General features: G+C 38.5%; 2 protein-coding genes across 4 annotated transcripts; one reads left to right on the plus strand and one right to left on the minus strand.

Annotated features, from left to right (window-relative positions):
- Positions 1-2,882: 2,882 nt before the first annotated feature.
- LOC126787306 (histone H2B.2-like) lies at positions 2,883-3,905 on the plus strand. The gene is made up of 2 exons (XM_050513213.1): positions 2,883-3,241; positions 3,302-3,905. Exons 1-2 carry the CDS (start codon positions 2,883-2,885, stop codon positions 3,903-3,905), a joined length of 963 nt encoding a protein of 320 aa, XP_050369170.1.
- Positions 3,906-4,643: 738 nt separating this feature from the next.
- On the minus strand, positions 4,644-11,154 carry LOC126786204 (uncharacterized). Of its 3 annotated transcripts, none has more exons than XM_050511964.1 (9): positions 11,021-11,130; positions 10,674-10,847; positions 9,502-10,552; positions 9,067-9,185; positions 6,210-7,130; positions 5,838-6,129; positions 5,460-5,625; positions 5,056-5,161; positions 4,644-4,964 (listed from the first exon to the last, which is right to left on the minus strand). In XM_050511964.1, the coding sequence occupies exons 3-9, from the start codon at positions 10,288-10,290 to the stop codon at positions 4,847-4,849; spliced, it is 2,511 nt and encodes an 836-aa protein (XP_050367921.1). In that variant the 5' UTR covers positions 10,291-10,552; positions 10,674-10,847; positions 11,021-11,130; the 3' UTR covers positions 4,644-4,846. The 3 variants fall into 3 exon arrangements, with proteins under 3 accessions (XP_050367921.1, XP_050367920.1, XP_050367922.1); XM_050511963.1 differs by having other exon boundaries at positions 10,674-10,905; positions 11,021-11,121; XM_050511965.1 differs by lacking the exon at positions 10,674-10,847 and having other exon boundaries at positions 11,021-11,154.
- Positions 11,155-14,384: the final 3,230 nt, after the last annotated feature.

Here is a 14,384-nt window from a genome sequence, read left to right on the forward strand (position 1 = left end):
GGTACTCTTGATGAGATTGAAGAGACTGTGTCTTATTTGAAGTCAGAATTTGAGATGAAGAACCTAGGGAGGACGAAATTTTGTCTTATCCATGAGCTTGTGCATAGGGCCGACGGTATCTTAGTCCACCAGTCGAACTACACGTAGAAGATGATTCGACGTTTCAATATGGATCTATGCATTCCATTGTCTTTTCCCAAGGTCATCCGAAGTCTAGATATCAAGAAGGATCTATTCCATCCTAAAGAGGATGATGAAGAAGTTCTTAGTCTTGAAGTTTCATACCTTAGTCCAATTGGGGCACTATTGTATCTTGCTCAATGCACTAGACCAAACATATCTTTCACAGTGAACTTATTAGCTAGATTTAACCCCGCGCATACGCTACGTCATTGGAATGGAATCAAACATTTGTTTCGGTACTTGAAAGGTTCTCTTGACATGGGATTGTTCTATCCTTACAACAGAAAAAACACCGGCGCGGTAGGAATCCCCGGCAGCCATAGCGTGGTGGCAGACCACGGTGCTGAGAGCAGCAACCGGTCCCGCGCAGCTCCTTCCCCCAATGCAAAGACTCCAAACAACTTGTTAGTTGGTTATGCCGACGCAAGGTACCTCTCTAACCCTCACAAGGCTCGTTCTCAACCCGGTTATGTGTTTACCATTGGGAATACAGCGATATCTTAGAGATACACAAAGCAAACTCTTGTTGCTACTTTTTCGAATCACGCAGAGATTATCGCTCTCCATGAAGCAATTAAAGAATGTGTTTGGCTACGATCACTCGTTCGTCATATTCGTGATTCTTGTGGATTAGTCTCTACGACTGATCAACCTATATGCATTTATGAAGATAATGTTGTTTGCATAGAGCAGACAAAGTTAGGTTTCATCAAGGATGACAACACCAAGCATATTTCGCCCAAGTTCTTCTACAACGTTCAACAACAAAATTTCTTGAATGTTCAGATCAATCAAGTGAGTTCAGAATCCAATGTTGCGGATTTGTTCACCAAGTCTTTGCCTAAATCTACTTTTGTGAAACATGTGAAGAGCATTGACATGCGTTGTATATCGGAACTTTAGAGTTTGGTACACTTCAGGGGGAATCTACATCACATGTTAAGATCTTTAAGTAGTTGGTGAGTTGTGCTCTTTTTCCCTTCAATCAAGCTTTTGTTTTACCCAAGAGGTTTTTGTTTTGCTTGACAAGGTTTTTTACCAAGACAACGTTGTGCACCATGAAACTTAGGCATGTGATACAAGGGGGAGTGTTCTGTGAGAATTACTATTTTACCATTGTGTGTGTCTTAATCTAATAGGTTTCTTGTTAGGAGATAAATTATCATCTCTTTAATAGATTATGACTCTGAATCCTACGGAATTGTAGTTTTGTAATGCCTATGTCCCCATATCATTCCATAATATATAGTTATTTCATCATGCATTACTATTCTAAAAATTTAATTGTCCCTAAACGAATAAAAAACAAAACAAGAGAAAATGAAAATAATAAAACTAGGCCGTAAATCGAACCTAGGTGGGTTAATTATACCTAGTTGTATTGCCACTACACCACCAACTGATATCGATTAATAATTCCTTCATATTTTATTTAACCAAAATTACAAAGTGGAACTCGCCTGGTTTTATAGTTGCAGAACTGATCCTATCTTGAAGCTCAATTCCAATTCTCTCGCCTTCCTCTTTCTCCTAAACAAATTCTTCTTCAACTCTCTCTGTATAAATAAAACACACTCCACAAATCTCTAAAAAGATTAATTCCTCAGTACCCACACCGATTATATCCATTCTTTTCGTTTCCTTCCTCTCATTCATCATCTATACCCAAAATTATTCACAGCACACAATCTGATGCCCCGAAATTTCGAAACCCCAAATTGATCAAAGAGACTGTACACACGATGATAGCAACAGTCCATTTCATCTTATTCGTCAAATCAATGGAAGAGAGATTTAAAGGAACCCAGAAGTGTGGTTTGGTCCGGGTACGAGAGATGGAGAGAGCGGACAAGAGTGAAAGAGTGTGGAGAGAAACTCATTGCTGGGTTTTTGCTCAGTTTCAAAGTCTATTGCGTTTTTTTTCACCTGCAAATCCTGCAATTCAGTATGAGTTAATTTGATATGTCAAAATTTACCTTGGTGTGTTTTTTACATCATTTGACTAGATTGTTTTTTATTTCAGTTATCGTAACGGTGTTAGTGTTGGAGTTAGTGCTAAAAAGAGAGATTAAATGGACGGCTGAGATTGCATGTTACAAGTGAACTTGGTGCCATGGATAAGCTTCCTTCTAGAAATCATATAATGACCTGCGAACATGGATTCGTTTACGGTGCAGCGCTGCATACCATACATATTGAATCAGACGGTAGATAAAGAATATCTTAAAATGCACATGGGTCCGTAAAGTGTATGAATGGTGAATTAAAAATATATACGGTATGAAGCGTTGCACCATAAAATTACCTTACGAACATAACTAATCTAGGATGAAACAATACCCGGAAGTAACACAGAAAACTGGAGAATAAAAATAGGCTCTTATTGTACAAAAGATTTTTTGCATGGATATGTCATCATATGAGAAGTTTATCCACAAGCCAGTCGTGCACTCTTTACCATTTCACTTTTACCACCACGTAGCCATGGTGTTCAGAAACCACTCAACACCTGTCCACCACATGTCGACCTGTAGTAAACCCCCCAACAAAGTTTATTATCCCATCAAACCTCAATCCTGCTGTAACTTCGGTCTTTATCATCGCACCGTTTTCAAATCCATATTCTGAGAGGGAAAGAGGCAAACCACTCGGTTCTGTTTTGCGAGGAAACATTGATCATAGGTCCGGTACTGCCGAAAATGGGTCCGAAGCGCCGCTCGTCATCCAGGCTGATGGTGAAGACCACCAAGCAAGTCGTCAAGGAAACAGTTGAAGTGTCTGTCGTTCAAAGTAAGAAGAGGCAGAAGAAAGTTAATGATGATGAGCAACAAGAGCTATCTGAGACAACTATTGCCATCGAGACCAAAGAAGAAAACAAGACCGAGAAAGTTGAAGTCTCGGTTGACAAGGAGCCAACCAAGATTATTCCCATCGAGAGCCAAGAAGAGATTGCTGCACAAGACAAAGAGCCAGAGGAAACAAGGACTATTCCGGTTGAGTATGCTGCCGTGGGAACCCCAGAGAGACAAGAAGGAACAACTCCATGTGTTGACAAAGAGCCATTGAAGGATATTGCCGGGGAAACCCTAGATAAAGGACGCGAAACTGTTGAAGTGAGACAGCAAGAGGAAAAAAGAGGTGATCCGGCAGTAGACAAAGAGGATGTTGCCGTGGAAACCCAACAAGAAGAAAGTGAAACTCAAAACTATGAAGAAGCCAGAGACACTATTTCCATGGATACCCAAGAAGAAAGTGGAACACAAAATTTTGAAGAGACCCCTATGACTCCTGAAAAGAAAGAAGAAAACCAATCATCCAAGGGTGAGGAGGAGAAGAGCGTGGATGTGAAGCAGACCGGAGGAGGAGAGGAGAAGAAAGAAAAGAAGAGAAAGAGAAGATCACCAGGGAAGAATAGAGAGGGAGGAGATGGGTATAAGAGGTATGTGTATAAAGTGTTGAAGCAGGTGCATCCTGAACTTGGGATGTCAGCAAAGGCCATGGTGGTTCTTAACAATTATATGCATGACATGTTCGAAAGGCTAGCTGATGAGGCAGCAAAGCTCACTATGTACACAACTCGAAAGACCTTGTCTGCGAGGGAGATTCAAGGGGCAGTGAAGCTGGTTTTGCCTGGAGAGCTCGGGAAACATGCCATGGCCGAAGGGACCAAGGCTGTGAGCACTTACTTGTCCAAGAGTGCATCGAGATCCAAGAAGTCTTGATTAGTCTAATTTCATTTTATTTTGTTTGTATTAAGATAAATGTTGTGTGTATTTAAAACTTCTCTTTCTTAAATAGGATACTCTCATATAGTATAGTTTCATTTGTTAGTTTCTTCTGCTCTCCGACTTGTGAAATATATGACCGGCGTGGTAAATTTTGGACATCTCTGATGGTTTTCTTGAAGACACAGTCCTCCTTTTCTCTTCTAATTTCCTTGTGCTAGTGTAAAGAGAGTGGACTCTTGAGGAACCACGCAAGATCGACGAGATCTAAAGATCAAAGATTTGAAGATTATTTTCTGAAATGATGCTCTACGAAAACTGGTCTTTTAGCTCGAATGTCAGTTGATTGATTAATCTTTGCCCCTAAAGATCTATTACTGGCACACTGGGTCTTTTGACTCGAAAGTCGGTTATCGAGTAATCTCTGCCCCTGGAGATGCACTTCTACTGGCACAAACCTACCGATATTGTGTATGAGTGTATCGTACATTCATACGCGTCATACCACTCATTCAATTTCAAATTGATTATAATGAAGATAAATGGATCGTGGATGCAGATACAGAAAATGCAATCAAAACAACTTGCTTGAATGAAATAAAAATGAATATAATGAAAGATAATTGGATCGTGGATGCGACTACAGATACGCAATCAAACTTGCTTGAATCAAGGGAAGAGGTTGGTCAAGTTGGCGAAACAGTGAGCATCTACAACATTGGAGCCTACTAAATCTACAGAACTAAAAAGAATTAATTTCCATTCAGTATTTTATTAGATAAAAGTAATGAATGAAACTAGTGATTTTCTTACATAATGTCAAATCATACACTGAATATATAAGACATCATGGCTTCAAGAGAGAAAAAGAGCAATATGAGGCTCGATGCAAAACCTTATGATGCCGATCTTTGTTAATTTAACTTTGTATCTTCCAGTTATAGTACAGAATAAGCCCGGATCACCTCAACTGCGGGTGCTCTACACATCGGACATTTTCCTCTACTTTCGACCAATTCGGTGGCGCATTTTGTACATGTGCACATGTGACCACATCTGTCAAAAGAAAATCAACAGAAATGGGGTAAGACTCTCAGCACACCCTAAATATTTGGAACACCAAAAGGACCATATTTTGAGGGTTTACCTGTATAGTAAAGAGTCAATACTGCTAACACAACACATACAGCAAATTCCTTTCCTCACATTATCCCATTTGGACCCATCATCTAGGAGACCATCTTCACACACCCCTATTAAGAGAAGGATAATCACGGTCAATTTGAGGAAGAGACTAGCAAACTCACAGCAGGAATAATAATCTCACAGAAATATTTGATCCTCATATCTCAATTTTCTACCATTTGGAAGCTCAGTAATTGATGATATCAAGTATTGCACTAGATAGTCAATTAGCTTTTTGAGAACGCAAGTCCTAATGATTTGTGAATCACCTGACCTAATCACCCACTTAAGCAATTACAATTGAAGAGCAAACACAAAATGCCTGCAACTCAAAACCGACTTAAAAGTGCGTAAATTTAATCAAACCTTGTGACCCGGCTGAGCGATTCAGGGCATCAGAAACTTCTTGTCTTATTGATTGTTGCAACTCAAGTTGCATATCCATGCAGGCCTCCAACATCCTTTGCAAGTTGTTCATCCTCTGTTGGAGCCTAGCCATGTCAATCCTCATATCATTCACCATCTCCCAGTCCTGTATCCACCATACAACAAGTGTATTTAAAAAAAGAAACACAGAAAGTGTAAGCATAGAACAAATGCAGATCATCATCAAGATACATAGCCCAAGCTCAAGTAGACAAATACAAGCGGAACACATGAACATACACAGATGCAGCAGTAATCAGAGATCCAATATATATGTCACAAATTGGATATAACACAAGAACCAGTCAGTGAACTCACCATTCCAAAGCGCTGATGCATGTCATGTCGTAGCCAATTATCAGGCTGTGACTCCTCGTCCCAGAGGGGAGAGGAAGGTATTGGCTGTGGTGGTAGAGCCAGGTGAGGACTCTCAACAGCGTTCACTTCAACTTCATTCTGATATGTCTGCTCCATATCTTCAGTCAATTCAGGAGAAGCTGATGCCTCATCCCAGTCAATAGCAGCATGACCTTGCCTTTCCACATATGACTGTATGAGTTGATCGAGGTTCTGACGGAAACCACTGCTCAAAAGATTAGAGACCCTTCTCCTGAACCATGATTACAATTTTAATCAGAAAATTGCAACTTGATAGCCCTAACGAATAATCACATATTAATAAATTTGCACCTGCTTAGAAGTTCCCTTAGCTCTGTATTGTGAGCATTATCATCATCCGGAAAATAAAAAGTATCAGCCCGCCTGACTGGATAGGAATCCTGGCTGGATGGCTCTTCTAACCAACTTTGAACAGCTTCTTGAAAACCACTTTCATCGTGCCACACTTCAGAGACTTCTTGGAGTTGATTGTCTCCTCTATCTTCGTTCTCTACCAAATCCTGGGACCATTCATATCCAGAAGTGTCTTGCTGATCTTCACTTGTATTTTCCACAACGTCTTCAATCAAACTATTATAGTCAATAGCTTGAACTTGGTCCCTTTCCTCATCTTCTGAAGCTCGATCCTGACCTTGGTATTGCTGTGAATTAGACTCTTGAAAATTTGCATCCCCAAGTATATCGTCATCTGCATAATTAAGTTCATGGACGATAGTTTCACCACCACAAAGCTCAGATTGCTCATTGGATAAATCACTGGCTCCTTGAATGTTACTGTGGTTATTAGCATCATTCTGGAAAATTTCTTGGGACTGCTGAAGAATAGTGGCTGTCGGTAAGTTCTCAATCATGTGTTGACAAGCAGTTTCGCTACTTTCAACAACATCCGTAGAGGATGAGCATTGCCGGCATCTTACAACATGACCCGGAACCTCTTCCTTCCCATGTTCAACAGGAGCATTAGACAGATATGGATCTAAATTCTGGATTGTGTTTCCACCCAAATCATCCCTAGCAGTTGATGTCCCACAACTACCATTTCCTTGGTCATTACTTGTAGCATCATTAGCCTCAGACTGCTGTAATGAACCACTTACGACTTCATGTAAGCTGTTTGCCTGAGTGTTACCTTTAGAATTGCTTGAGGGTGAATCCGAATGGCAGCTGCTAAGTTGGCCAACAGGACTATCCAGTCTGGAGTCAAAACCATCCCTAATTAAAGGAATAGATTCAAAAAATCAATGCAAAAACAAATGAATTTTTTTTTAATCCAAAGACATGTATAAGTTGGGTGAAGTAACAGATTCACAGACAACTTCAAGTACAAAATCATAGTCTGCATTAAGATATCGAACACGACAACAATCTATGAGCAGAACCTGGATATATTGTGTATAGCATTAGAAATAGAAGCTTTCATGCTGACACATAAATGATAAATTACGCAGAGTTTAATCGCTTCCTATGAATTTGCAAATCACAATAATAGTCCATTGTAAATACAGTGGATGATGAAGAGCTCTTTATAACAGTTGTGCTCAGCTCTAAACTTCTCACACTGTAATGTTAAGCTTTACACAGTTTAAACCTATCAGTTCCATAAGGCAAAATGATTTGTACCCCAAATTTGTCCCCATTATATCAGATATGCAAATATGTGCATGCATTGAAAACTAGATTGTAGAACCCAGGGTGATGACTTGTTGGATGGCGGACCATAGTTAATCAAGAAAGAAAATTCATGCTAACGGGTAAAAGCATGACAGTCCCACTATTTTACAAATGTACAGTTGCACACAGACAACTTTTGTAATTTCAAAGGTTCAACAGTAAGATGCAACCCAAAAAGTGTCATTCAATGGAGAACAGAGCCTGTATTCCCGGAGTGGGGAATGAATGGTTCAGTGGAATTGAGTGCAAAAGAATTGCCATTTGACAAGAACTTAGATCCCCTATTTGGTTTATCTCTACTTACAACATTGTCAACGCATACATCCAATGGCTTTAAAAAGAATAGAAGACTTCATTTGACAAGGAAAAACAGAGGGACAATCCAGATCTAAATGCGGTAAAAATCCATGACAAAGATTACAGCAATGGACCTAATATCTTGGTACCATGCTAATGACTGAAGAAATTGGAATGCTACCACACTTGCCAGAGTTTGAACCGTAGGTAGATCTAATCAAACAACAAACGAAACCTTTGCATTTATTCAAGGAAACTGGTTGAACTCTTGAAACATAACGAGGATAACGTAGGAAAAAAAACAATATATAAGTCCAAAATTATACCAGGAAAGAGAATACCTAGACATATATGTACTAGGTAAGGACAGCTTTCAAATTTCACAGATAATAAAGTTAAATCAAATCGATATAATTCCACACCAAGAGATGCCCTTTCCATGAGACTAGTCAATACTAGTCAATACGCCAAACAAGAAACAACATCATTATACCAGAAAGAGAGAAAAAAATGCCTGGAAGTCAATCTACCAACTAAATCATACAACTGCACAGTAAGAGAGACCCGTGCACTATACACAAAGAATAGAAGAGACGACATGCTAAGAGAACACAGAGTTAAACATAGAGAAGGAGAAATTAATATAACTTAGACTTGAAGTCGTTTTTCATAAGAGTAAAATAGAAATTTCTAAAACTCACCCACTGAATTTCGAGATAATGAAATCTACAGTGCGGGACCCTCTTCACCCGCTTAGACTTGCATTTATCCACTTTAGACTTGCACTTATCATACCACAAGCACATTTTCAGTACTAATGAAAAAGTTCGCAGAAAGATTCAAATCATCTATTTGTCATTAAATCTTAAGGATTAGTACGTTCCAACTTTTTTTTGAAATAAAATCAGAAAACTCAGACTTGAGCAGGTGTGTGACCCAAACTATTTTGACAAAGTTATAAAGATGAATGTGTATCGTAAAAAAAACAACTCTAGGCTTCTGGCTAATTTAAGTCCTCAACTGTCATTTGAATATTGTTTATTGGGGAAAGAGCCCTCATTATTTAAGTGTTTATCCAAACCAGAAAATAATGAAATGGAATACTGAAAAGTGACTTGAGAGAAAATTAATTCTAGCATAAAAACTGAACTATGAAAAAATTTAGTTCAGGAACAAGTACCTCAGACCAGAGACTGTATGTCTTTGCCTCAATAAGCCCAATTCAGATTCAGCTAGCGAAATAGGTCTCTCATTCTCAAGAGCTCTACCATTCCGTAAAAACCTACCTCGAAGCAATGACTGCAAGAAAAAACAAATAAATTATCGAGTAGCCATGAAATGAAATATTGGTACGGAAATAATTTGTCAAGCCTCAAAACCATTTCAATCACGTGAGTAATAAAACATCATCACACTTCTATGACCAGATACTATCATGGTAGAAGGTCAAGCAACAACAAGTTCAAACATTTCCACTACAGACATCTCTGTGAGTTTGTAACTATCCAATTCCTTTCCACAATTACACATAACACATAAGACAAACTGAAATCATGTACCCATCTTAGAGGATGACAGGATGATATGCAAGCACAAAAGAGGAAACATAATAAACCTGAATGCGGTTGCGGTGAGCAAAACGTGTTACTGGCTGGTGCTCCAACAAGAGTTGAAGTTCACTTTGCCTTTCGTTCTCAGCCTTCTTTAACATATCCAGTAGAGCTTGTCTCCCACATAATTTACGTATTCCCCTCCGGTTATGCTCAGACCAGCCTCCACTTTGGTTAGCAACTAATCCATCACGAACTCGTGCAATTTGACTACCAAAATCAGCAGGATGTTCTCCATTTTCATCAGAAACAACTCTTTGCTGGCTGTTCGTTCGTACCCACTCCCTTATAATTCTCACTCTTTCCTGTTCGGTTTCACCAAGTAACTCTGCCCGTGAACTGTTATTCATATGAGAAACATTAGATGCACATTCACTCACACCACAATTCATCCATTCCTGAAAAATTTGCCTCACCCTCCCCCTTTCACCCTCCCCATAATCTGAAGAGTGCTCACTGCTAAAATTGCTATACACGTCATGTTCAGGGGAAGAGCCAATTTGACCTTGCGACCATGTCCGGCACTCACTCTCACCCACACTTGCACCATCCAAGTCACCTGTATTCTCGCCACCAACTGCACCACTCCTTTGTTGGAACAACCTTTCACCAACTCTCTCAAAGGGACGACTCACCACATGCTCATCCTCAAGTTCTCGCCACATTTGTAGCAGAGAGGACGCCCGGGAGTTGACCCTCCCTTCATTTTCCGACATTCTGGATGCACCAGACTGAGAGCTTCTAAGGAAAGAAGACTCAAGCACAGAAACATTTTGTATACCAGCAATAGCCATCGTCGAAAACCCCAAACAGTCAATCCTTCATCCCATCTGTAAAAAATGCATATAAAGGCGCATTCATTTACAGAGATGACAATCCGAATATTCTTTCTAAACTCAGATCAATTCCGGTCAACTTTAGCCAAGCTCATAGTTATTATCATCTCCACCATCTTCAACATAGGTGTGATACATAACCCAATCTAACCAGCATCAACTCATCTAACTGCTCGAGTCTTTACAGATTCAATAACTGATATGATTGCTTCCTTATTTGCTGCAATTCACAAAAACAAAACGAAAAATCAATCAATTTGTTTCCTCTAAATACCTGCATCTAATTGCTAAGCCGTATCGCTACGCTATATATATAATCTAAAATCTTCCAATTCTATTACCTCGAAATTTAAACCAACACCGAGATTGAGCTAACAAATACGCTAGATTCCTCAAACACCAAACTCACTCGACGAGAAACAAAGACGTGGAGTCCTCCATTTGTGACCATTTGTAAAGCTAACACCATACCGCCACATTCAGACTCAGTCAACTTTTGACTAATCATCCCTGACCTGAACACCAAAGCATCCAAGCCTTCAATTCCCCTCATTTCCCACCGATTCCAAATCACTAAACAAAATAAAAAAACCCTAAAATGACCAAATCGAAAACCAATACAAGCCGCACAACCAAAACGCCGCCAGAGATTTTAAATCAAAGAGAGTCGAGGATTGAAGAAGCTTACCGGCGACGCGCTCTGCTGGCTTAGGAGTAAAGGAAACGAAACCCTAGCTGTGCAGATACAGAGAGAGAGAGGAGAGAGAGAGAGAGAGAGATGTGTTTCAGAGAGACAGGTGGGAGGGAAGAGGAGAGAATAAATGGGGGAGAGGACGACACCGTTTTCTGGAGTCGACGTCATTAAATTTATTGCCGTAACGCTAACGTCTGAAATTTTCGGGGGAGACACGTGTCGCGTGTCGGTGTGTACCGGTCATTTTACGAAACCTGCCAAATCTTGAACTTAACGGAAGAGTAGGAAGGGAGGAAAGGGAGGCGGAAACGACGCCGTTTGTCTGTTTCGAAGTTGGGTGAAGTGATACGGCGCCGTATGGTTCCCTTCCCTTTTGTAAGGAAGTGAGTGTTTTTTTGGAGTGGGGGCAGCAATATGATATAGAAGCAAAGCAGAATTATGATTTGATTATTGGAGAATGGAGAGACAGAGACAGTTTGCATCTACTTTGGCATGAGAATAGCTGAATAGGCCAATAGGGGGAGACACTTTTGCACTTGCATCTGTAAGGAATGATATTCTTTGGGCAATAATGGGCATTGTGTATTCAACAAGAGAACTCGGATGTCTACTCATTTTTACTTATACTTCGTGAGTTTGAGAATTACATTCTTTGTTTTAGAGTTTAATTTTTAAAAAAAAAATAATATATTAGCGTTCAATATCGACTCTTTGACATAATATTTTTGAAAAACGGCATATGAACCAAGCTCGATAAGAGTCCGATCTATCTAGAAACCGAAGTGGTAAAATGCAATGAAACTACAAGTTTGCAACTAGGGGAACTCTCGGATACAAAACCCCATCCTCATCTGATACGAACTCAAGGTTGCTCGCGATATTCAACCTAATCCGCTAATCCTTGTCTAATCTAAACTCAAGCCGCTGACTACTTTCCCAACTCAAACTAATGTTTGAGTCAAATTAAATAATAAATGTAACTAAGCATAAATAGTCTTCAAATTTTCTTCTTATTTATAAAAATCCATGTACTCGTCCATTAACATATATATATATATATATATATATATATAAAGCTAGCCAAATAACCAAACCACGGTCTACTGACATCAAATTAACATAAGAAAGCATGTTGTTGGCTATTAAGAAATCTTGATCTCCTATGGGAAACCAATGGTCAAAATAAGTAAGTGATAACTAAACTTCTATAATCAAGAGAGTTATTTATCAGATAACTTTGTATGCAAGAAATGGTATATGATCATTTAAATAGGATATTAAACATTTAAACTACGATTCAGACCAAGAATTCTTTGTTTTCATGGAGAAATGGAAAAGTTCAATCTACTATGTGGCCGCTTGAAAGATAAAATGTATTAAAATTTAGAAATCCTTCGATAGGCACATTTGGCTCATGAAATCTATGAAGTGGATCAATATTTATTTTAATTATATATTAGTCGTGTAAAAAGTTGTCCCATAAATATGATGACTTTGTCTAACATGAAGGTGTATACTCAATTAGTTTTGCAAGTTTGTGATAGTCAACATTCTAGATAGATTGAGTCTTCTTAATCCTAAAGAAATTGGAGGCTATTTCTTTAATCCAAAGCCCTTTTCAACTACCCCTATTGATGATCATGCTCATCATGCTTGTGAATTCAAACATGGGTTGGTTTTGCAAATATTTCACTTTCAATAGAATTTGCTTGGATTTTTTTTTATTTAAGAAGAACTTAGATTTTTTATTAGTATATGCTTAAAGGAACTTGTAGAGATTAATAAATTACTTACCTGTTGCATATTGGTGTCTTGACTAGATTTGTGGCCAACCATGTGGTGTCACTTATAATTCATGAGGTTATAATAAGTGAAACCAATCAAATCATACACGTTTATAATATATATTTTTCCTCATCATATTACAGCTTACCTCAAAGCCAAAACCAATTAATATTGACCAAATTGGTATTCACATCGTGTGACCAAAATGGGTCACACTTAACTTGGAACGGACATATGTCTATTGATCGAGATTGGTTTAATGTGGTTGATCGAGTTTTCTTGTACAGAATTCTGAATTCCTTCCTCCATGATCTTTGAGTGTTGCATATTGTTAACCTCTTTTATCCATTTCTTCGCCATGCTCTCTTTCTTGGTTGGCTCCATTTTTCGAATCTGTTCCTAGCTCAGCGGAGTTGATGACTTCATTCGGCTAAAGTACCATAATCTTTTATGGTATGAGCTGTAAAATGAAAAAAAAATCAACAAAGAAATGAGCGATAATATCACGTAACTCTGAAATTGTATGAAATGAGTCAAATTATAGGTTTCATTATTCATCCCAAAGTTCCAGACTATCTAGAGGATTATTATGTTTTTGATTAGATGGATGTGTCCTAACTAGCCAATCACACTAATCCATTATTTTTCTCTTTTTACTTTATATATATATATATATATATATAGATATCAAACTAAATAAGATGGATTAAAGTCTTCGAATGAGACTTATAACTTAGAACAATTCAAAGAACACACATGGTCACACATAATGTGACATTATGTCTTCCAAGCAGTCGACATTAAACTCGAATATAAATCGAAAGTAGAAGAATATAAAAGAGAAGTAGTTCGATGGACATAATGAAATCCACATGTGGTTTGTGTTCATGCAACCACAACATGGCCCCCGATCCAATGACTCGAGTCCCACACTCCCCCGGCTACCTAGCATCGATAGATCGATATCTATCGATCCATCAATATATATGCATCTCTTGTTTGTTTTCGAATGGTTTCTTATTGCTTTCTACTTAATTTATACAACTTAATTCTTGCATCTATCATCTATGCAAGCATGGGTCCTCGTCTCTGTAAACAATCACGTTCTACTGCCGCTCCTCCATAATTAAAATTCTTCTGCTGCCCCTTTAACCCAGAAAATGTGGGAAGATCATAAAGAATATACATACATACTCATATATGGAACTTTCTTTTGGAATTATTTTTAATCAGGTACAGAAAAGAGGTTTAGAGTACGTAGATTAGTTATCAAGAATGTGGGATGATCAAGTAATCTCGTTCATCAATGGTAGATGACTTCAGAGTACGGTTTAACTCAGTCGATCAAGTACGATAATGCAATGGACAATATATTTCCAGTATATAACGTGTTCATTAGCATAGAAACAAGGAGATATTGTGAAATTTAGTAGATATTCATGTTTCCTCTTTTCTTTGGCATTGTCCTAATTGATGCAAATATCTTGATGTTTTCTTCCCTTTAACTTTACTACTTTGTCCATGCGAAAACGCTGAAATAGATCTAGCTAGCTGACCAGTGGAAATGTGTGGG

Source organism: Argentina anserina, chromosome 3 (genome assembly GCF_933775445.1).
Source record: "Argentina anserina chromosome 3, drPotAnse1.1, whole genome shotgun sequence".
NCBI classification, from domain to species: domain Eukaryota; kingdom Viridiplantae; phylum Streptophyta; class Magnoliopsida; order Rosales; family Rosaceae; genus Argentina; species Argentina anserina.